Source organism: Pelophylax lessonae (genome assembly GCF_965119305.1).
Source record: "Pelophylax lessonae genome assembly, chromosome: 1".
In the NCBI taxonomy this organism is placed as follows: Eukaryota; Metazoa; Chordata; class Amphibia; order Anura; family Ranidae; genus Pelophylax; species Pelophylax lessonae.
The window spans coordinates 65,685,388-65,710,906 of NC_138768.1; the positions used below are offsets into that span (position 1 = coordinate 65,685,388).

General features: G+C 41.3%; 1 protein-coding gene across 6 annotated transcripts in view; it reads left to right on the forward strand.

The window, feature by feature from the left end:
• Window positions 1–25,519, forward strand: part of NEDD4L (NEDD4 like E3 ubiquitin protein ligase) — a 629,231-nt gene that overhangs the window by 543,091 nt on the left and 60,621 nt on the right. For 2 of the 6 annotated variants that reach the window (XM_082259755.1, XM_082259756.1), the window contains exons 13-17: window positions 985–1,059; window positions 3,109–3,183; window positions 10,987–11,046; window positions 19,518–19,649; window positions 21,258–21,377. In XM_082259755.1, coding sequence (XP_082115881.1) covers window positions 985–1,059; window positions 3,109–3,183; window positions 10,987–11,046; window positions 19,518–19,649; window positions 21,258–21,377 — 462 coding nt within the window. The remainder of the gene's footprint in view (window positions 1–984; window positions 1,060–3,108; window positions 3,184–10,986; window positions 11,047–19,517; window positions 19,650–21,257; window positions 21,378–25,519) is intronic. The other 4 variants (XM_082259751.1, XM_082259752.1, XM_082259753.1 and 1 more) reach the window with 2 other exon arrangements.

A 25,519-nucleotide genomic window follows, 5' to 3' on the forward strand; every position in this document is an offset into this window, starting at 1 on the left:
ACAAAAAATAAAAAAAATTAGACTTTAATATCACGTTAATATTACTAACTGCTATACTAAAGACTAGTTACACCTAAAAACATCTCAGTTGAGGATCAGCCACTTGCCGGGTGTTTTGTATCTATTAAGTCCATGTCACAAAAATATCTGATTGCAGCAATTTGTAGCTTAAGCAGAACAAATCTCCTTAGCATTTCCCTTTCACCAAGTCAATCACAAATTGGAACTCTGATGCCATCACTCAAAACGTTATTAGCAGGCACAAACACTCGAAGGAGTCTCCACCTGCACCCCATCCCAAGTGTGTGTGTCTGAGCTGGCTAATAAAGTTTTATGAGTGACAGTATCAGAGTGCGACCTTATGTTTGACTTGGTGAAAGTGGAATGAAGCATAGGTGGGCTCCCTTGGGCCTGCACCTGATATACACGGCATCAACGCTTAGGAGGATTTTGGAACAGGATTTTCTTTGAATTCGTAATCCTTAGAATTTCAGTTGCTTGGAATTCTTGCTTTGCAGTCAATGAATAGTCTGGGTCACAGCGATTCCAGTAGCTTGGCTGTATGATTGGGTTTTTTGCAAGGTATGGAGAAAATTTATCAGCTTCAGTAGTCACTCATGTCATTTTGAGAGATAGCATTTTTAGTAGGGAGGAATAGCTCATCACCAGAGTCTCTCAGAGGTATTTACTGAGAATCTTTACTGTATAGATCCTTGTATAATATCACATCTTTTCCAGTGACCCATACTAGAGTCAGCTGTTCTCTGTGTAGGAGATCAACTGCCTCTCATGTGATTTCGCTGGCAGAGGCCATTTTCAGGTTGAGCTTCATAAAAAACGAGTGGCATTGCTTATAAACAACCGTTGGAACATCTGCAGTGTTGTCACCCTCTTCTAATTGCCTGAGCCATCAGACTACAAATGTGCCTCTTTTCCTAGCAACAATTCAGAGAAGGCAACATTGCTTCCATCTTGTCTTTTCAGCAGCGGGAGCCCTCATCTAGATTACGGTCTTGCAGCGTGACTGACGGTGTCGCTGAACAGGCTCAACTGCCCATGGTAACTTCCCCTTCCCTCTTCTTTGTTTTTTTTATTTTTTTATCTTCATTAACCTCTTTACACGGCTGATCTTTTTTCCTGTGGTATGGTGGACAACACAAAGGTAGACTCTTTAAGTGATGCTAAAGAGTATTACCAAAAATTTCATGGCAACTTTTTTGGAAACAGGAAAAAGGCTATATCGTGTTCTTCCTTACTTTATTGGTGGTTTGCCGGTCTTTTCTAAGTTACTTACTGATTTAAGTGATCACTAACTTTTTGTTACCTTGTCAGTGATTACAGAAAACATGTCTGTTGTCTTTTCGGCTTTTGAAAGTTTCATTTGGAATATGTATTTGGGCAGCGCTATTACCTTCTTCTTGTTTTATAACCGTTTGGTGTATTTGAAGGGGAAATTGCATCAACTAAAGACTTTTACTTCTTACTGTTTTATAATAGCAACTCTAAAGCTGGCCACACACTAGCAGATTTCCAAATGAATGTCTATATGACATTCTTATGAAATTTCTAAGTACATTTGACAAATTGGCAAATGGAGTTTGGAAGTTCTTCAAAATATTGTTGTCTTTTTCACATTCCATTTTGGTGTAAATGGACTTCACCAAACAAAACCAACATCTACTCTTAGAAATTTGTTCAAGAAAAACTTTCCATTCAGATTTTGCCATCACTGCAGTTGAAAATTACTATCGAACTTGACTCCCTTAACAATTAGAAAATTGAACCAACATTCCAAAAACATAGAATTTCAAACGAAATTCTACTAGTGTATGTCCAGCTTAAGATTACTAACTGCTATACTAAAGACTAGTTACACCCAAAAACATTTCAGTTGAGGATCAACCAATCGCCATTTGTTTTGTATCTATTAGATCCATGCCACAAAAAAATCTGATTGCAGCAATTTGTAGCTTAAGCAGAATCAATCTCGTTAGCGTCTCCCTTTTACCAAGTCGAACACAAAGTCGCACTTTGATGCCATCACTCATAAAACTTTTTTTTAGCAAGCACAAACACACAAAGGAGTCTTCACCTGCACTCCACCCCAAGTTTGTGTGTCTGTGCTGGCTAATAAAGTTTTACGAGTGACTGCATCAGAGTGCAATCGTGTGTACGACTTGGTGAAAGTGGAATGGAGCATAGGTGGGCTCCCATAGGCCTGCACCTGATATACTCGCCATCAGCACTTAGGAGGATTAAGATGAGTTTTGGAGCAGGATTTTCTTTGGATTCATAAACTTTAATATTTCAGTTGCTTGAAATTCTTGCTTTGCAGTCAGTACAGGGCTTTTTTTTTTAGCTGGAACTTGGTGGAACTCAGTTCCATCACCTTTGGCCCAGACCCTTTGCTCCCTGCTCATCATTATCACTTGTAAACTCAGAGGTCTTGCTTCCTGTGTTTTCCAAGTGCAGTATGGGGACAAAGGAGATGCCGGTGCCTGGGGTGCAGTGCGAATGCTGACACCCCCACTGGATGATCTGCCTGCAAGTGAGAGAGGCATGGTTGAGTTCCTGCCCCTTTTTTCTAAAAAAAAAAAATCCCTGAGTCAATATATAGTCTGGGTCACAGTGATTCCAGTAGCTTGGCTAGTGGGAATTATGTTTGGGGTTTTACAGAGTTTGGAGAAAATTTATCAGCTTCAGTAGTCCCTCATGTCATTCTGAGAGCTAGGATTTTTAGTAGGGAGGAATATCTCATCACCAGAATCTCTCAGAGGTGTATTAAATACAGAATAAAGTCGGACTTTAATGAGAATATTTACAATTTAGGCATTTATAAAGAGATAATATCACATCTTTTCCAGTGACCCATACCAGAGTAAGCTGTTCTCTGTGTAGGAGATCAACTGCCTCTCGTGAGTTCGCTGGCAAAGGCCATTTTTGGGTTGAGCTTCGTGAAAATGAGTAGCAGTGCTTTTCAACAACTGTGGAAACATCTGTAGTGTTGTCACCCTCTTCTACTTGCCTCAGCGATCAGACTACAAATTTGCCTCTTTTCCCTAGCAATAATTCAGAGAAGGCAACATTGCTTCCATCTTGTCTTTTCAGCAGCGGGAGCCCTCAACTAGATTACGGTCTTGCAGCGTGACTGACGGTGTCGCTGAACAGGCTCAACCGCCCATGGTAAATTCCCCTTCCCTCTTTATGTTTTGTTTTTTTCATTTACCTCTTGACACGGCTGATCTTTTTCCTGTGGTATGGTGGACAATACAAGGGCAGACTCTTTAAGGGATGTTAAAGAGTAATATCAAAAATATCATGGCAACTTTTTGAAAACAGGAAAAAGGGTATATCGTGTTCTTCCTTACTTATTGGTGGTTTGCGGGTCTTTTCTAAGTTACTTACTGATTTAGGTGATCACTAACTTTTGGTTACCTTGTCAGTGATTAAAAAAAACATGTCTGTTGTCTTTTCGGCTTTTGGAAGTTTCATTTGGAATATGTATTTGGGCAGCACTATTACCTTCTTCTTGTTTTATAACCGTTTGGTGTATTGGAAGGGGAAATTTCATTAACTGAAGACTTTTACTTCTTACTGTTTTATAATAGCAACTCTAAAGCTGGCCACACACTAGCAGATTTTCAAATTAATGTTTGTACCACATTCTTAGGAAAATTCTCAGTACATTAGACAAATGGAGTTCGAAAGTACTTCAAAATTTCGTTGTCTTTTTCACATTCGATTTTGATTATGAATGGATTTCGCCAAACAAAAACAACATCTACTCTAAGAAATTTGTTCAAGAAAAACTTTCAATTCAGATTTTGCCATCACTGGAGTTGAAAATTACCATCGAACATGCCCCCCTTAACAATTAGAAAATGGAACCAACATTATGAAAGTGAAACGTTTTGAACTAAATTCTGCTAGTGTATGTCCAGCTTAAGATTACGAACTGCTATACTAAAGCCTAGTTACGCCCAAAAACCTTTCAGTTGAGGATTAACCACTCATTGGGTGTTTTGTATCTATTAGGTCCATGTCACAAAAAATCTGATTGCAGCAATTTGTAGTTTAAGTAGAATCAATCTCGTTAGCGTTTCCCTTTCACCAAGTCAAAAACAATTTACATAAGTACGAACAATAATGTACATAACTGACCTTCTCATAGGTTTTTCGGTTTTTGAAGGCATGCGTGGTCTACCAAATCGGCTGTATCAACCACCAAGTTCCATATCACGGACCCCAGCCGCAATTACACTGTCTTGGGGACAATTAGTTGCCAAATTACTACCCAATGCAGCCCAAGACCGATATCCCATTACTGACATCACTTAGTAGGGAAGATGCACACATATGAACATTTTTTGGGTGCGTTATCCCTTTAAATAAAGTACTTTTAACATGTGCAAAATGTTAAATGAAAATTGTGAAATTATTGCATACAAATGAGTCTCAAAGACCCATATACGTGACAAATTTCATATATATATACACAAAATAAATCAATCCAAAGAAAAAAAGTCCATAATCAATGAATCCATGCTATTCCAGATGTAAAAAAGTGCTCAGAGCTCCACATTGAAATAAAGTGCTCCAGCGTAAACAAGGTGCTCCTCCCAAAAGAAATGCAGGCCTATTGCCAGATTAAAGAGATCTTAAGTTATAGATATCAAAGTGCATTTATGGTGTCCATCGGATTGTTGACGCTCTCACTATCAGGTATCGTAATGATCAAATGATTCCGTCAAAAGTAATGGCTGCAGTGTCCCCACTGCTGGAATTGGATCTAACAAGTACTCCATGTGCCCACGATTAATGGCCAGACATGTTATGCATAAAAAAGGAGAAGCCACACAGTGTAATAAAGTTTAAAAAGCATCTCTTTAATGAAAAATTGCACTTACATATATCGTGACGTTCATAAGCAATGGTAAAAGTCACAGCCTCGGGACCATCTGGCCGGCTCGTGTGGAATGATGTCACACACTTGATCCACCTGACACGTTTCCCCAAAACTGGTGTCCTCTGGGATTGGGTACTAGACCCCTCTAGCTCAGAGATTGCAAAAGAAACATGCACCCCAACACTCACCAAACACAGTCCAGTAAAAATAAAAAAAGAGGAGGGTAAACCAACTAAACCGTAACAGTGAGGGGAAGGAGGGCGGGTGAAGTTTCTCCATCTCCAATGCTGACCAAGTTCCAACTGACCCTTCAAGCAACAAGCCCTTCTATCAGACCACTAGTGCCCCACCCTGACACACCCTGGTCTTGTCCAATATGGTAAGCCTCCTTCTTCTTTTTAAAACCAAATCATTTAACCTGCCTGACTACAGCCTAGACTGCAAACTCATGCATTCAGTCATGTATGCCCTCATCTAATTCTAAGCAGTCAGTTCCAGGACTTTTACTTTGCACAGCTTTATCATCCACTGGAAATTGAAGTTTCATGCGTCAGAAGTGAAATTTCTAGCGCAGCTGAATCCCACCCACATTTGCTGAATAAAGAAGAAAGGTAGCAGCCATGTACTGTACATGTAAAAAAGAGGTACTTTAGGACAATCATGTAAAAGGGTAACAGCATACCTACTCCATACTTTTCCTGCAGTTATATCTATAGCCAGATATCATTATGGTGGACAACTGCTTTAACCCTGTCTAAGCTCCAACACCATCCAGCGCAGAGCTTGCACTTGTTAAGATTCCCAGCTCCAATAGACAAATGGAGTGGCGACGCATCAAAGCCATTGTAAATAGCAGGTTGTACAGTTGTTGTTTTAAGAGAACTTGTCACTTTGCCCATTCACGGGCTCCTTTAAGAACTGTGTGTGGTTAGACCCTAATATTCTCCAGTAGAATGACACAAACCTGCCAGAATTTCTAACAATTTTGTTAGAATGAAGATGAAACATTTTGGCTGGAACTGGGCTTTACCATTCAGTTCAAACTTTAGCCAGAATTGTAGGTAGCAATGCAGCGCCTGAACTCCTGTGTACACAAGCCCTAATACCAAGTTCCCAGTATGCATACTCGAGGAATGTTGCTAAGCAAGCATCAGGCATAGCCACAGCCATTACTAATACGAAATTTCCAGCCCCCCCATCCTTAATGCCTGGAGGTGTTATCTCATCACCTCTCTGACATTTACAGACTTGCCTTATTTGTCACTTGCCTACATGATTGCTCAACATGTGAAATATCTTGCAGTATTTCCTACGATATATTTATCAAGCTTGGATAGAAAATGGCTGCTCCTGTGGAATTTGCTCATCTCCTATAACGCATTCCTGTAGAGGGTTATTATACAGATGTTGCCATAGCAACCAGAAATATTGACTTTTGGCCCAAATGATTAAGTTCGCAGGAGCTGTAGACACTTCCCTTCCCTGCAATAGGAGAGCAACTGACATGCAGTCCAGGGACTTCTATGTGATTCTGATTGACAGCACAACTTACGTAGAGCAGAATGGAGGAAGCTGCTGATGCATTTTGGAAGATTGTTTTTTCTTATTGCTCAAACCCATGACCTATTACATCCAGAGGAGCAGAAGGAGTGAACATGCAGGAATAAATGTTCACTTTTCTTTGCACGGTATCTCTGTCACTCAAATGCTATGTAAAAACTGAACAATGTGCTAAAGTGAGTGTGAGCAAAAGTAATAAAAGCACTTTATTAACAGATTGTTGACTATATAGGCATATTCATTTTTTCAGTATCTGTCAACGTTTCCTGAATATTTCCTCAGGCCAGAGCAAATCCCACCTTTCTTGGAGCCCCATCCCCCACACAGATATGTCTACTGAGTGTTTAGGGGGTGCTATTGGGGTTAGGGGTGTCCAATCTTAACTTTGTGGAAGCCCCCAGGTGATGTGGATGAAAGATATATAGCTGAAGACTCTGCAGTGGATTGTGGAAGGCAATGAGAGCCTGCATTGCTGAAGGTAGCAAGAGCCCACTTTGCATTGCGAGAGGCAGTGGGAGCCCACAATATATTGTAGATGGCAGTAAGAAGTCATATAGCCTTGTGGGAAGCAACATGAGCCTGCATTGCATTGTAAGCAGGAGTTCGAACTCTGTGTTGCATTTTGGAATACTAACAGGCAGTAGAAGACCACGTTGCCATGTGGGAGGCACCAAGAGCCCCTATTGCACTGTGAAAGGTAGTGAGAGCCTTTATTGCAGTGTGGGAGATGATGAGAGCCCATGTTGTACTATGGAAAGCTGTGAGAGCCCATGGTACAGTGTTGGAGGCAGGGAGTACCCATATTGCAATGCGAGAGGAAATTAGAGTCCATGTTGCAGTATTGGACAGAGTGAGAACCATTGTTGTAGAGTGGAAAACCGCAAGAGCCCACATTATTCTGTGGGAGGCAGACAGAGCCCATGTTGCACTGTGAGAGGCAGTGGGAGCCCATTTTGCGTAGTGGGAAGCAGTAGGTGCCCACATTGCACTGTGGAAGGCAGTGGGAGCCCACGTTGCACAGTGGGATGTTTCAGGAGCCCATGTTGCACACTGGGAAGTAGTGTGAGCCCATGTTGCACATTGGGAAGTAGTGTGAGCCCATGTTGCACATTGGGAAGTAGTGTGAGCCCATGTTGCACATTGGGAAGTAGTGTGAGCCCATGTTGCACATTGGGAAGTAGTGTGAGCCCATGTTGCACATTGGGAAGTAGTGTGAGCCCATGTTGCACATTGGGAAGTAGTGTGAGCCCATGTTGCACATTGGGAAGTAGTGTGAACCGATGTTGCATAATGGGAAGCATTGGGAGCCCATGTTACACTGTGGGAAGCAGTGAGAGCCCATGTTACACAGTGGAAAGATGAGAGAGCCCATGTTGCATAGTGGGAAGCAGTGAGAGCCCATATTGCACATTGCAAAGCCATGAGAGCTCATGCTGCAGTGCTGGAGGCAAAGAGAGTCCATATTGACACGTGGGAGACAGTGAGAACCCACATGGGTACTGTGGGAGGCAGTGAGAGCTTGTGTTGCAATGCGGGAGGCAGTGAGATTTTTCTTTTTTTTGCAGTGTGGTAGAAATTAAGAGTCCACATTTCAATATGTGAGGCAGTGAGAATCTGTATAGCTTTGTGGGAGGTAGGAGGCTTGGCCTCGGCTCCATGTTACATGAAGGTGCTTCTTTCCATACTGCATGTGCCCTGCTATGGGGGCTGCCAAGCCCATTTATAACTTCATTTAAGAAGGTGTTAAAACATAGTTGGTGCATGCTTTCATGCTGTACAAAGTATCCTAATGGCAGGATAAAACAACGTCTTTCTTTATGCTTCCACATACGGTTCTGTAAGATATAAATATTCTTATTTGGACCATTGGGCACTCCTGGCCAGTCCCCTCCATTCACCATGTTTAAACAGATTGCAAACGTGTGCACTGTCACAAAACCTAGTAATTTCATTTCAAAGCTGGAAGTTTTAAATAGGTTACATTGTGCAATTACGCTGTCACTGGTCAGTCATTAGCAGATGCCATCACTCAAGTCTCGCTCGCTCATGTTTCATCACAACATGATGGAAGTCACCTACGCTTTCCAGGAACGCTTATGGAAAAATGTTTTGGGTCTTACTGATTCCAGAGCCCAGCTTTACCTCTGCAACGTGGATCCCAATTAATTAAAGAGAACACTACTTCTGCATGTCTTGCAATTTTTTAAAAAATTGCTGATCTTATTTATAACCGGTGACTCCTGGACTGAAAAACCAAGTAATGGCGCTGCCATTGAAAATATTAATAAAGTCCTAATGTGTTAAACCATGCTGTATATCGGATACATACACAGCAAGGAGATTATGTTTTTCAAGGTCTTTAGATCTATCAATGTGTCCCTGCCCCACATTCTGCCCACTCTTTGGGCCACTAACAACTGTCATGACATAAGCAGTGCCCTACTCTTCCTACACTTTATATTTCTCCCTCCCCCACCTTTAATTGCAAGTACTCCCAATACAATCCTGACTTCAGTTTTTCACTTGGCATGTGGCAGCTGAACATAAAGAAAAATTTCAGGTAATTGTTTAAATTGAAAAACGATTTAATTATTTTTTTTGAAGGAATACAAAAGTGAACAAAACAATGTTTATGATAACTTTGCTTGAAATTCACTAAACAAATATTAGAACAATCACACATAGTTTTTCTTTATTCTACATAACCATTATTCCCTCAGCACCATCTGGAATTTTAAAGCAGGCTGACAATGATAGTGGCATACTACTGCTAAAATAAGGGGTGATGCAGAAAACAGAAGGTTTCCTTGCAGGCCCTCTGGCTACATATTTCATGTTTCAGGCACTGGGGAGGGTGGGGGATGAGTTTGGTTGGACACAAAAGCTCTAGACATATTTTAGGGAGAGACTGGGACATGGAATATGAATCTCTATAAAGTTAACCAGATCCATTGGCATCGGGAACACTAGCTAAATGATAACATTTCACAAGTGTACATTGGATGTTATATCCTACTTAAATTATTATTTTATTTTGTTGTTCGATTCCTTTAAATTGTGACTACAGGAAAATCAATTAAACCAATCATACTGATAACCAAATAATTTAAATAATTTTAAATCTATGATTTCTGAAGGCCAGTTGCACACAAAACTGATATTCTAGTTTGAATAGGGGTCAGTGGTTGAATAGCCTTTCTGCTTCTTACAAACAGTGGTGTCCCTTTCTCACAGCTGGAGCCCCCATTTTATAGATCAGATTTTCTTAACCCTTTTAACATGAAGGTCTTTCAGGCATAATATGCCTGCTAATATTTTATCTACAACTCACGGTACTTTAATATGGACAGTAAGTTGATATATAAGAAATAAAGAAGGAAGAACATGACATACTTGTCATATCTGACACAGTGTTCCCTTTGTGGTCAGTAAAGAAGTGCCCCTTACATTGGTGGTCAGTGATAAAAAGACCCTCTTATATTGGTAACCAGTAATAAAAGGATCATCTTACAGTGGTGGTCAGTGAAGGAAGAACCGTCTTACATTGGTGATCAATGGGAGAAGTATCCTTTTACAATGTTTGTGCATGTGAAAAGGACCCCTCCTACTTAGGTGGTTGGTGGGAGAAAGACCCTCTTAAATTGGGAGTAAGCTTGAAAAGCATGCACTTAAATTGGTAATCAGATAGAATGGCTCCCTTAAATTGGTTGTCATTGGGAGAAGGATGCTTTTAAATTGGTAGTCAATGAAAGAATTACCCCCTTTCAATGGTGGTTAGTGGGAGAAGGACCCTCTTACATTGGTGTTAGTGGGTCGATCACCCCCTTATATTGGTGGCTGTTGGTAGAATGACCATGTAACAATGGTAATTGTTGGAAGAAAGAGCCTGGTACATTGGTGGTTAGTGGGAGAATCACCCCCTTACATTGCTGGTTTGTGGGAATGGAAACCCTTTACACTGATGATCAATGAGAGGAATGCTCCTTAAATTAGTGGTCAGTGGGAAGAATTACCCCCTTACATTGTTGGTTTGTGGGAGAGGGGGTCTTTACACTAGTTGTCAGAGAGGGGAATGCTCCATACATTAGTTGTCAGTGGGAAGCATGCCCCCTTAGTAGCTAAATAGATCACTGGTTGCTTATCTAAGAGTCAGAAATTGTTAATAGCTCCCTTGGGACATCTGGAGGAATCCTGTCTGAGAAAGGCTCCCCTATATTATGTACTTGAGAAAGGCTCCCCTATATTATGTCTTTGAGGAAGGACTGATATCATTATTTAGCTTCAAAGTCCTCAACCTTTACAAAGATAATTTGGAGATATCTCATCACTGATCTTCCTAAGAGAAATAAGAAGCCAACATGTGATTCATCTTCCCAGCAACCACGCAAAACTGAAATATCAGCTTTAATCGTAGTTGGCCTTTAATTCTACTTCTATAACTCGCCCACTTTCTGAGCTTACCGGAGCACTGAACTACAACTGAGCCTGTAATATTTAATGCTCACATTGTCATTCAACAGCCAAGCGCCCCAACAAGACGAGCACGTTCCTCAACTGTAACAGGTGGAGTAGATTCCACGGTAATGTCCATACAATTATTCTAAATAGAGTGAACAATGACACCAAAATCAATCATTAATTGTCTGTTAATTGTTTAAAGTTTAGTCTGTTTTTTTTTTTTTTTTTTTTTTTTTTTACATATTGTTTGTTGGCTTCTTGTGAATACTTTTCTTGGTTGCCTATTCAGTGCTGAATTATTCATTCATGGACCATACCTTTTAAAAAACAAAAAATCGAATTTTTTTTTTAATTTTAACAATGTTGAAGAGCATTTGTCATTTTGTAACGGACATTATTCTGCAGAGGTAGAGAGTGGCAAAGGTAGACTTTTCCTAAATGTATAATAATTTTAAGTAATCCCCAATGTACCTATGGAAACTTTAGGTGGCTTAATTGTTAGAGGTGTCAGATGCTAATTATCTGAGATACTGATAGAAAGAGAAGACCTGGAATCAATAACATACCCCCTCACTGTATCAGATTCCATCTTTATTTCAAATCTGAAAGATGCACCTGCTGGCCCTTTTATTCCTAAAAAACAATCCTTAAGACTTATCTCAAGGGATAACAAAAAATCCTCCCTTGCAGCGAGGCTGCCCCATGCACCGCAAGGGTAAAATGTTTGTTAAGGTCTAGAGTACCTGAAAAAGCCATTTTACTCACCCTATTTCTACTCCCCTATGCCTCGGCTAAGTATCCTTTAGCTTCTTCACTTTCAGTGTAAGGCTATGTGCCCTGCATTATGCTTGTTGATGTCAGAGGGCGTCCGACCACTGGAGCATAGGGGAGAAAAGGCTGCAGGATCCAGTCTAGGCATGTGGAGGGGAACCTGTGGGAGTGGGGGGCCAAGTAAGTAAAAGTGCTTTTTTATATATGCTAGGCATAAATGAGCATTTATCCCTAGCAGTGTAGGGATAGCACCACATCAAAGAGAGTAGTTGTGTTTCCCCAGAGTTTAGCTTAAGAGCCATGTTTTTACTGCCCCCTTAAGCTACAAAAGCAGTCAGCCAGGGTTGTTCAGAAGCCCCCCTGTCATATTCAGTAGGCATTGCAGCCATGGAATGCCTCCCATTTAAGTGAATGAGGCCACACCACAACCATCTGTAATGTGGTGCAGTGGTACAGCATTTACAGGGTTAAAAAAAGGTAGTAACGAGGTGACCCATATCGCTTCCTTACCGCCTGTCAAACACCTCCATTGAAAAATGATCAATCGTAGATTCCTTTTCTGAGTGGCAGCAAGGGCTTTTGCACATTTATATTTAACCTTAAAGAGGAAGTAAAGCCTAAAGAATATTTTGTACCTATAGGTAAGCCTAGAATAAGGTTTACCTATAGGTACTGTAAATATCTCCTAAACGTGTACCGTTGGAGATGACATCATCGGCGCATGCCCTCTGAAGGAACAGCCACTCGTGCTGTTCCTTCAGATACCTGTGCCGTGAATGAGGTCTCCCCCGCGCATTCGAGGGAGTGACGTTATCGCGGCTCTGGCCTGTCACACAGCTGGAGTCCGTGGACCTGGAAGGAAGACTGGGAGAAAATGGACGGGATGTCCATGACTGTCTCAACCGTCATGGACTCCCCTACTTGGCTAAGACACAGCAGCGATGCCATTGGATGCCATTGGATCCCACTGCTGTCAATCAAAGTCAGTTAGCCAATGAGGAGAGAGGGGGCGGGCCAAACCACAGCTCCGTGTCTGAATGGATACACAGAGCTGTGACTCAGCTCAGGGAGGGGCCAGGATAGCCGAAGTGGGACCCAAGAAGAGGAGGATCCAGGCTGCTCTGTTCATAACCAATTGCACAGAGGAGTTAAGTTTAACATGTGTTGTTGTTTTTTTTTGTTTATTGGAAAAAAAAACCGAGACTTTACAATCACTATAATCTCTTGTCCAGTGAGATTGCCTAGGAGGCAGTACGAAGCATTTCCACAGTCCCCTCACCTCTGCAGTAGACAGTAGGAAGCATTTCCCTAACCCCCTCTCCTCTGCAAGAGGCAGTAGGAAAGCATTTCCCTAATCCCCTCTCCCCCCAGTGTAACTTTGTCACAAGGTGGGAGGCTCCAACAGTGACCAATCTGTATCAGACATTGGTGTCCTGTTTGTTTACTAGAGCTGCACGATTAATCGTATGATGATTGCGATCTCGATCCACCCCCCCCCCCCCCGTGATCTCAATACCCAATTTTCCTTATTCTCAGTGCAGTGGGTTAAGCATTGTGTGTCTGGGTAAGAGACCTAGCCAGACATCCATCCAAAGTCTCCGGCATGAGGGCTGCAGCTGTCTGACACCCGGGCGATATCCCGGCTGTCTGTGTCAGAGCTCAGCTGACAGAACGGAGCCGATGCTTCCAGTGTAGTTCCGGCTCCGTTCTGTCACAGGCGGAGTGATATTAAATGCACTCCGCCTGTGAGAGGAGAACTACAAGAAGCATCACCATTGCACCACTCCTCGCACTCTCTTGGCCAGCAGTACCCACCAGCCAACAGTAGCCACAGCAGTACCCACCAGCCAGCACTACCCACAGCAGTACCCTCCAGCAGTTCCCACAGCAGTACCAGCCAGCAGTACCCACCAGCAGTACCCAGGGGTAATCCATGACAGAGGAGGAGGGGTAATCCTACTCACAGCTTTATTTCAAATGGTTAATAAAAAAAAATAAAAACAAATATATATATATATATACAGTATCTCACAGTACACCCCTCACATTTTTGTTAATATTTTATTATATCTTTTCATGTGACAACACTGAAGAAATTACACTTTGCTACGTTGTAAAGTTGTGAGTGTGCAGCTTATATAACAGTGTAAATTTGCTGTCCCCTCAAAATAACTCAACACACAGCCATTAATGTCTAAACCACTGGCAACAAATGTGAGTACACCCCTAGGTGAAAATGTCCAAATTGGGCCCAATTAGCCATTTTCCCACCCCGGTGTCATGTGACACATTAAGTCTCAAGTGTGAACGGGGAGCAGGTGTGTTAAATTTGGTGTTATCACTCTCTCACACTGGTCACTGGAAGTCCAACATGACACCTCATGTCAAAGAACTCTTTGAAAAAAGAAGAAAAGAACAGATTGTATGGCTGAATTCGCATTGCACAGACATCGCATGTGATCTGCGCAGCAATGCGGTGCGAAACACATGCAATGTCTGTGTTAGCAATAGGTTGAACCCAGGCTAAAGGGAGACAGTACACTTAGAATGCTATAAAATACAAGAGGGTTAAGAAGGCCCTACTCATAAGAGCTTACAATCTAATTACAATCTAATTTGGGTTGATTTACTAAAACTGGAGAGTGTAAAATCTGGTGCAGCTCTGCATAGATACCAATCAGCTTCTAGTTTTTTTGTCAAAGCTTAATTGAACAAGCTGAAGTTAGAAGCTGAATTTTATGCACAGCTGCATCAGATTTTGCACTCTCGAGTTTTAGTAAAGCAACCCCATTGTCTACTTTCCCTTGTATCTTCCTCTGCACCATTATGTCTGTTACAATGCAATAGGTGTGTGTTTTTGAAGATGTATTGCCCCACGTTTTTCTGCCTTGGGCTATACACATGGTAAAGCCTGCTCCAATCTCTAGTAAATTGGCATCTTACTGCGCAAGCTGACACTCTTTTCTTAATCTACTTATAAGAAGTTCTTTGCAACTCTTGGTGACAATGCCTTTGTTATGTTTGTGATGTGTTTGTGTGAATATGTGCAGAAAGAAGTGAAAATACTTGATGGGAATGTGTGGGAAATCTTAACTTTTTTTCTTTTTTTGATATTCATGTTCAGGTGACCTGCACCATGTAAATGATCTTAGGAATGTATATCAATGGTTTTAACAAGTTTGTTCATCTGTGTATGTTTTAAATGCTATAAGTTCACAGTAGTACATGGTTGTACATGTATAGTCCAGGACCACATGTTGTATAATGTGAATCCATACTTTTATTATGAAAAATTATGAAAGGAATTCCTTTCCGCAAAAAAAAAAAAATATTAAATGTTGTTCTTAGTATATTTTATGTTGCAATTATCAAACTGGTATCATGGAAGACCCATTTTGAAAGGGCAATTGTTATACAGGTGAATCTCATAAAATTAGAATATCAATTTATAATTGATTCAGGGCCGGCCTTAGGTGTTCAGGCCCCCTGTGCGAGCTAATCCTGTGGTGCCCCCCACCTCGCGCGTGACCCCCCCCCCCCCCACCCCCGCACATTTTCTTTGCACTTTATTTGACTTTTCTTTTTTATGATCACTAATAACTTAGCCCTCCTTACATTAGAGACCCCTACAGAGCCCCCCCTTACATCAAAGACCCCCTTACATTAGAGACCCCCACAGAGCCCCCCCTTACATCAGAGACTCCCCCCACAGAGCCCCCCTTACATCAGAGACCCCCACACTGAACCTCCAGGCCGCGGTCAGCGCTTACCTCCCGCTGTGCGGCCTGATCATCTGTGAGCTGTGATGGCCCCACGGCGCCCCTGTTGCCCATGGCGCCCTGTGCGGCCGCACAGCTCGCACACCCCAAAGGCCGGCCCTGAATTGATTTCAGTAAATCAATTCAAAAAGTGAAACTCATATATTTGATATAGATGCGTTACACACAGAGTGATATATTTCAAGCATTTCTTTCCTTTAATTTTAATGATTGTGGCTTACAGCTAGTGAACACCTAAGAGTCCGTATCTCAGAAAATTAGAATATTACATAAGACCAATAAAAAAAGCATTTTTAATACAGAAATGTTGGCTTACTGAAAAGTTTGTCCATGTACAGTATAGTATGCACTCCATACTTGGTCGGGGCTCCTTTTGCATGAATTACTGCATCAATGTGGAGTGGCATGGAGGCGATCAGCCTGTGGCACTGCTGAGGTGTTATGGAAGCCCAGGTTGCTTTGATAGCGGCTTTCAGCTCATCTACATTGTTGGGTCTGGTGTGTCTCATCTTCCTTTTGACAATACCCCACAGATTCTCTATTGGCTTTAGGTCAGGCGAGTTTGCTGGCCAATCAAGCACAGTGATAACATGATCATTAAACCAGGTATTGGTAGTTTTGGGGGTGTGGCACGTGCCAAGTCCTGCTAGAAAATAAAATCAGCATTTCCATAAATCTGGTCAGCAGATGGAGGCATGAAGTGCTCTAGAATTTCCTGGTAGAGGGCTGCGCTGACTTTGGCCTTGATAAAACACAGTGGACCAACACCAGCAGATGACATGGCTCCCCAAATCATCACTGACTGTGGAAACTTCACACTGGACCTCATGCAACTTGGATTCTGTGCCCCTCCACTCTTCCTCCAAACTCTGGGACCTTGATTTCCAAATGAAATGCAACATTTTTCACAGTCCGTTATGATTTGGGGAGCCATGTCATCTGCTGGTGATGGTCCACTGTGTTTTATGTATGCATTGTCAAGAGGAAGATGAGAGACACCAGACCCAACAATGCAGATGAGCTCAAGGCCGCTATCAATGCAACTTGGGCTTCCATAACACCTCAGCAGTGCCACAGGCTGATCGCCTCCATGCCACGCCGCATTGATGCAGTAATTCATGCAAAAGGAGCCCCGACCAATTATTGAGTGCATACTATACTGTACATGGACATACTTTTCAATAAGCCAACATTTCTGCTTAAAAAAATCCTTTTTATTATTGGTCTTATGTAATGGTCTACATTTCTAAGATACTGAAAATTGGGTTGTCACTAGCAGTAAGCCACAATCCTCAAAATTAAAAGAAAGAAATGTTTAAAATATTATTATAATATTGTGTGTAACGCATTATATAAAATATGAGTTTTACTTTTTAAATTGAATTACGGAAATACATTTACTTTTTGATCATCTAATTTTATGAGATGCACCTGTATGTATAGGAAAAAAAATAGCATGATGATCAAAGCTTTTTAGACATTTGCTCTTTTTATTAATTTTTTTTTTAAAGAACTATTTTTATTAGAATTTAGACCATTACTGCTCACCTCTCCTCCTGATAATGGCAGTTGCTTCCCCACTTGCCTATGATTTGGCTTTAGTACTTTAAAACTTTAGCACTTACCTTGTTATGATGTGATCCTTTTGCAATAAAAAGTTTTGGACTGCTATGCAAGATCCATGGTGTGTTGGCAAACATGTATACTGATCTGTGATATATCCAGTGTCCAGCTGGTGATCGTTGAAGCACCCACTATGGACGTGCCTGTATCCAGAAATGGGTGCGATGGGAATATGAACTATATTTTAAAGTAGAACTATAGGATAGTTTTGGATAGAGTGGAGAGGGATTAGAACCCCTGTCAGGTTTTTATAGCTGCCTGTGTCCCTGTTAGGGAGATTTGCCCTCTCTATTTGTCCTGTGTACCATCATTGCCAAGCCTGAAAGGGAAAGAAAATCCATAATTTTGGGCTGTCACCAAAACCGTAATAGAGGGGAAATTTTCCAGTGGGCACACTAGTTCTGGTTACCATGGTGGCAACAAGAGATTTCCTCACACCTCTTGTTTTGGCTATGGGACAGGAAGGGAAGGAAAATCCCCCCCCCCCCCCCCCAATAAGCACTTTCACCTAGCAGCAAGAGGGTCGCTGGTTCGAATCCCAACCACGACACTACCTGCCTGGAGTTTGCATGTTCTCCCTGTGCCTGCGTGGGTTTCCTCCGGGTACTCGGGGTTCCTCCCACACTCCAAAGACATGCTGGTAGGTTAATTGGATCCTGTATAAATGTATGTACTATGTATGTATGAATGTGAGTTATTAGGGACCTTAGATTGTAAGCTCCTTGAGGGCAGGGACTGATGTGAATGTACAATGTATATGTAAAGCGCTGAGTAAATTGACAGCGCTATATAAGTACCTGAAATAAATAAATATGTGTTTGATCTGACAATGTTGTGTCTGCTGCACTGAAATCACAAGCTGTGTTGTCAACCCATCCTAAGCTCGCTTTTGCTTTACTACAGAACACCTCTTCATTATGTCCTGTAGATGAGGAGAGAGGGAGGAGTTCTGTAGTCCAGCAGGAAGAAAACTGGGCAGTTTGCTTGGAGCTTTATTGCAGCAGATACCTAGATATCAGTGAAAATAGGAAGTTAGGAGCATACTTTATTTCTTGCAGATCAGCAGGTATTTTTTTAGCTGTAGCGTTAGTAAAGGGGTAAGATATGGGAAATGTGCATCTTGGAGAGATGCTCTGGATAGGTTTTTATTTATTTTTATTAGTTTGCCCAGACCTGTATTAATCTCATGAGCTAAGAAGATGTAAATATTTGAACAGACAACATCTGTAAGGTGAACTTAATGACTAAATGATGAAATGACTTAAAGTGGTTGTAAACCCCTTACATATACCAAGTGAAGGGACTACACAGAGATGAAAAAAATCCTCCTACGTAAGTTGTACCTGTCTATCTGTAGCCCCCTCTTCAGCCCTCACTTCTCTACATCCATTTAAAGTCTAAAATGTATAAGCTTGTCTGAGAGTTCAAGAAAACGGGGGCTGAGAGCTGAAGTTACACTCTGCAGAACTCAGTAAGGAGAGCTCTGACAGCTGATTGGAAGGAAGGAACACCCCCTCCCCTTAACACAGCTTTCAGGAACAGAGCTGAGGCTTTCAATCACAGGCTGTGTGCTGGAACTTCCTCCCCTGTCACCAATTTTGTCTTGGAAAAATTGTCAGGCGTGATTCATGCTAATAGCAGAGGAACAAAGCCACAGATAGAAATAACTCCTAATGCTTTTAACTGAGTACTCACTATATAGGGGTATGCTTTGTTCATTTTTCATGTCTGAGGTTTACAACCACTTTAATTTTAGGAAAACCTCTTGAAATGGGAGGACTCATTCACCCTTTGCCATTCTTGTGTGTTGAATTTAGGCACATGTGCTGTGTGTTACCTTATGGCAGTCTATTAGTGTTGAATGGGCTGCCAACACACAACAATGGGCAAAAAAATGGTACATGCAGTATTTTCACTGACACAGGGCACCATAACGCATGGTAGGGTGTTACTATGTGCTGCAACACATGCATCAGAGCTGTGGTGCCCTAGTGCCTTGGGGTGCCATTCAAAGGTAATGGCACTGCTATTGGAAGTAATGGGAGTTACTGCAATTGCTGAAGTGTGATTCAGCCATGAATTTGACATGACATGAACCTGTATCATAGGTAACAATAACCAATAATCATTGTCTCATCCATTAAATTTTATTTAGGATTGGGCAGCTATAATGATATGAGACCTCAGCAGACCCCCTTGGATGACAGTGCTAAACCTGTCTATTGGCTAATAGTCTGCTGCTTCTAATATGAGCCTCTTCCGATTGTATCAGCTGTATGCACAGCCATGCTGGGGTCTGGGGTAAAGGAAAATAAAATCATATCAAATATATTTGGACAAGTTAAATTAAGATAATCTGTTATTCCTGGCCTTGTTTGTGAATTATCACAGAATGACAATAGTTTCTTGCATACAAACAGCCATCGGTGGCCTATGTACATACCACCCCGGGGTTACCGTCAGGCTGGGAAGAAAGGAAAGACGCTAAAGGACGCACTTATTACGTTAATCATAACAATCGCACCACAACATGGACCCGTCCCATCATGCAGGTATGAAGATCTTGTTCCCAGCACACTCCATATTTCTTCATTTAGCTGGACTGAGTTGGAAACCGTAAAGGCCAACTCCATCCGAAAATATTTCATTTTGTTTGATGGGCACTGGTGCGTTCAATCAGCAGCCTGCTTCTTATCTCAGGGACTCTTTACTGCAATATTGCCATGCTAGTTTTTGCCCTTCCAGTAGCCATACTATATTGATGTGCTAACTGCTGCATATCTCTGGGTCGGAAATAGAGCTCTTTTACCAGTAGCACAAAGAAGACTCCACTGTGCACATACTTTTACATAAAACGTTGTGGAGGTAGCCTTTTATTGGTAGAGGCAGTATGCAACAGAACATAGTCTCCTTACTGCCTTGCTGATGAACTATTTGTTTTCCTGTTCACGTTTACCTCCAGTAGTAATTGACTAGGAACCCCTGTAGATGAAGTTATGCTTGCCTACAGAGCCTCACTGTAAGCTTCCAGTGTGTAGTTCATCCAACGACCTCTTCCCCTTACTGCTCCCGCCAGCTGAGCATTGGTGTCAGGAGCTGATGCACAGCTCAGGCTGGCAGCTAGAAAAGATGGGATGGTTATTGACGGAGGAACAACAGAGGTGGGAGAAGCACAGTGGTAGGTACAAGTTTTCCTGATTGACATCCAGCCAAAAATAAGGTGTTAGTCATGGGTGAAGTCCTCCTTTAAAATGGCCCTATCAGCACGCTATACATAGAAGCACAATACACCACTTATGTTTAATCATTTCTAACACTCGTGGTTGTGTTTGAGGCTTCCTCTGCAGGACTGTCCACAACTGCTTTTTTCTCCTGGTCCTGAGGTCATGGGGAAAGTCTAAAGCCCCGTACACACGCACCAATTGTTGGCTAACCGATCGGCCGTCTTTTGTCCAGTGTTGTTGTGTTGGTTGAAATGTGCTCTAGACTGCACACGAATTTTGTTGCCCAACAACAACCAACTGCAGAAGTGATGTCATGTTCTGGTCTACTTTTCGTGTGTTTTTTCTTCACTGAGCATGCCCAGTCTTGATCATCACATTTTTGTCTGCCGAAATCTGTACTGACTGACGAACAATCGGCCGTTCTGTTGTTGGCCATCAAAAATTTTATAGCCTGCACACCAGATTTTGTTCGGCCGAAAAGTCGCAGTCGGTTGTCGGAAGCATCATACTAACAAGCCGATAATCGTCCGATCGGACGTTGGCCGAAAAATTTACGGCCAACAATCGGTGCGTGTGTACGGGCCTTTAATGACTGTGTACAAAGGATGATTAGGGCCACAGGAAGGGGAGCAGCTGTGGGCATTCAGGAAAAGGAAAAGGCCTCCAACTCTATTCCCAAAACGTTGGAAATGGCACAAAGAAAAGGAAAGCTTCCGGTTGCGTAATTGAAGAACAAATTTGCAGCACTAAGGGAGTTTTAGTAAATTTTCATTGACTTTTATTTAGGTAATGTGCTGAGCCCCCTTAAATATTTTGGTACTTAGGCAAAATGAGCCCTCATTTGACTGCAATATAGAACTTTGCGTTCTTCAGCTGTTTTGTTCATTGTAAGTAGGATGTCTTTAGGTTGCTAACTATGTTTTGCCTCTAAACCAGCATGCAGAAGATGGTGCGGTGGGATCCAACTCAAGCAGTAGCAATCATCTGAGTGAGCCTCAGATTAGGCGACCTCGTAGCCTCAGTTCCCCCACAGTCACTTTGTCCGCACCACTGGAGGTGAGAGTGCTCTGCCTCTTTTAACTCAGACTGCTGCTTCTTATTCTACGTCTTGTTTGCCAAGCCACCTCAGTCTTTACATTCATTGCCTAATTTTCTCAGTGGCTGTAGATATCTAAAGCATCTTTTCTCTTCGCTGTTCATTCTTCAAAATGCCAAACTCTACTTTCATCTGGTCTTGTTCATCAACGCTTCAAAGCTTGTAATTCTTCTTGAGTATATTCTTCACTTTTCTTCTTGGTTTCTTTCAGTGTTTTTCCTCTTATATTTTCTTCTGCTGGACATATGTATTTGTATGCATGTATAATGTGGGTTTGTGCTAATTTTTGGGGTGGTTGTTTTTATTAATTGGTCTGAATAATGCAGGTTGGTTGTAATTTTTTTTTTTTACATACTTAAGTCTAATGCAAGGAATTCTTTGTACTACATGCCTATGGTCAAGCTGTGGACATTCAAATATTTACATATTTTAAACATGTAGTCAATAGGCTTCAAAACAAGCCCTCAATAACCTCTGTAGCTGCAGACACTGTGGAACAATTGACCCTCAAATTCACACAAAAAGCACTAAAGTCCTTTAATACACACTTGTACAACTCCAAAATTGCACTGACTTTGGAGTACATCATTGACGCAACTTTGGATGGATACGACTTTGGCTTTGACCAGTGATAATGGACACCTGTTGCTTTTTATAATATTCAGGTACGGCTTTCCTGTAACTTTTGAGGGCTAACATTGAAGTCTATGGCCATCAAGTTGCATGAAAGTCGGACCAAAGTAGTGCATGAACTACTTTGAAGTCTCTACAACTTTCAGTCACACATTTTGAATGGTTATCATTAGAAAACATGGAGAATGACTTCATGTCCAAAGTTGCATGACAAGTTGCACAAGTATGAATGGAGCCAAAAGTCTAGGTCTCAGCAGTTTGCTCTCCCCCTCCTTCTATATACCTGCTTTCTAGAGATTAAAAGTGTTGCACAATGTCATGTAACTGGGAACCGAGCTTCTGAACCAGAGATAGGGAGCAGGGGGAAGTGAGATGATGAATCACTACTGAGAGGGTGGAGCAGGTGGCGTTGGCTTGCTGGATCACTGCTGAAAGAGGGAAGAAGGGAAAGCTGAACTGCTGAGGGTAAAGGTGCTTCTGCTATTAACTTTAAGGATGAATTACTCCTCAGTACCTGAAGTTACACAGGTTAGTGAGAATGTCTTTACAGCTTATTATGAATATATAAATATGTTAATGTCCTTTGCTTGGCCACACGTCTACTTCTAAATATAATTTCCTTTTCTTTCTGTGCACTTCTAATGATGAATGGTAGTCAGCCAACTCCTTTGATGATGACATGCCTCATTTCTAGTGATGGTATTATATTATGACATTAGGCCACACTTCATAGTTCTAGTGCATTAAAGTAGAAGTCACCCAAAACTTTCTTTATTTTGGAAAGCGTAGTGTCTGGAATTTTCTATTTGGTGGCTATTAGCACCTTGGACAGAAATGGTGGAAAAATCCAGATGGACCACAAAACATCAGGTATTTTTGCTGCTTGTGCGTCTCCCTCGCCTGGGGTCCCAGGTGGTACCAGTAACCAATGAGGGTTCCAACCTTCTAACCATCTAAAACATAAATTGGATACAAACCTTATCTCTAAAATCTTAAGCCTTAAAGTTTTTTTTCATCTTTGCAGCCAAATTGAGATCACACATTCTTTATTTTTGTTACATGTAGACATTCACATAGCATTACTTGCAAAAAAAAAAAAAAGAAAAATGGATACATTCCAGAGATGTAGCTAGAACCTTCAAGGCCCCGGTGCAAGAAACCATGAAGGGCCCCCCCCCCCCGGGGCTCTTCCCACTGATCCTGGGGCCCTGTACTCTCATTGCGGGACCCTTTCACAAGTTCTGCAGTGGGCTCCCTTCCTGCCATCTTGGGGCCTCCCCACGGTGGTGGAATGCCAGGGCCCGGTCGCAAGTTTGACCTTTGCGATCCTGCTAGTTCATCAACTGGTGTCAGTAGTTTTTATCTTTTGGTATTTTAATTGTATTATTACAATGTCACTGACTATGACTCTGTCCATTCAGAAAAGGAAGGAGCTGGTAAATTACATATTTACCGAACCCTTCCTGGTTCTCTATTGTGACATCCTATCCAGGTGTACAGGGGAGCTGCACAGGCCCCCTGGAGCATGGGGCCCGGTTGCAATTGCAACCCCTGTAGTTACGCCCCTGATGCATTCCTTTTTATTTGTAGGAAAATCTTATAAAATTCTATTTATTTTCCTCTTCTCTGTAATGTTAAGGATGGAGAGTAATGTTTACCAATATTACCTCTGTACTGTGCTGACATATCTCGCTATCAGTTGTAAACTAGATTTGGTTAAAGAACTTGGGAGTGTTACATTGTATGTTAGTGAACCTTCCCTCAGTTTATCCCTTAAATTGCACTTTGAATTTGTTCAGAATTGCTTGCAGTCCTATGTTAAAAACAGCTCCAAAGAAAAAAGTAGAAAGATAGGAGAGATTGTGGGGGTTTTTCCCCTTTTTTTTAGGTATGCTGTGAATGGGATCACACAACTAACATATAGTGGGCGTTCTCAAATTTGACTGTAAAAGAGTAGCTACACTTTAACATGTTAAAGCCCAACTTCAGGTGAAGTGTTTTCAACATTTAAAGAAAAAAATAACATTGGATATTCTTTATTAAATCCATTATTAATATTTTATTGACCTTGTTGCTATGCCCCAGTTGGCTGAGGCCGGACAGTATCTCAGGAGTCCCACGTCCATGTGAATCAGAACAGTGTCTGTGAATAGACATCAGTTCCGGTGTTGTGCCTCTGCCCTTCTGCTGTGCCATCCGAAAAGTGTAACCCAATGATGACGCTGAGGCTGTACTTTGTAAATGGCACAGCCAAAGGGAGGGGGCAGAGGCACGACATCGGAAATGCTGTCTAGCGTAGAAGCTATTTAATACTTCTCCAAGCCCTGGAAAGGGACTCCCACACACAGCCTATATATAAGTATATGATGATATTATTTTGCAGTGATTTGGCACAATGGATTTGTCTAGCATACTGTTCTAATTCAACAATCAAATAACTAAGGATATACAATGTTAAAATATTTTGCAATGTTGAAAATACTTTGCCTTGTGTTGGGCTTCAATGTAATTTCAAAAGTAATATATCTTTTTTTTTTAATCTGAAGTTTTTTTTTTAAATATCTTGTTATCCTGCCATGAAGATCCTTGTTCATGCACTTCCTGTTATGGGTTGACAACGCTCTGTTCTTTCTCCTGCTTTGTCAACCTGTTGCATGCTCTTCCATAGAATGTTACCCATAGCACAGGTATGTTCCACGGTTGTCACCATCAGGAAACCTGCCCTGAGAAATGATGTGCAGTTGCTGGAGTGCATGTAAAAAGTAAGTGACCCTTAAAGAGGTTTCAGGAGATCAGCAGAGCTGATATGCAACAAAAGATGAAAAAGAAAGAAAAGGAAATTGTTTATGATATATTCGGTTTGGTTTTGCATCAACCTTAAAAAAATAAAAGTTATGGGTTGACTTCTACTTTATCAATGAATAAATGGTGATACAAAACCATGTGGTTACACATAATTTATGTTGCATTACATTAACATTTTTTTTTATATGTGTATAGGAAATATTAGAAAATGAATTGGCTGCCAATTCATATTTTAGGATCTTGTACAGTATTTTTTTTTTTTTTTTTATGTGGAGGGAATTTTATTCCTTTAAATTTCTGAGTGAAAATATTGTCGTTCTTTGCCATTGTGAATTTTTGACTGTGTGAATAAGTGCCGATAATTACTGATTGTGTTCTATTGTGCGATAACGTTTTAACTCCCAGTGTGAGATTACAGTAGAAAAATGTAACCTGAATGTTTTATGCATTATTTTACAAGCTTTCATTTGAATTGCTCTGCAGACCAGCTTAACAAATAGTAATAATAGTAAATCAATGTGCCGACATTTTCATTTAAAATTAAACCCTTCATTTTTATTTCTGAATTCAGCGAGCTAAATTTAACATTAAAGTTACCTTTTTTGATCTTTCCTTTTTGAATTTTTTTTTCTTGTTACTGATATTTGAAAAAGATTTAAACCAG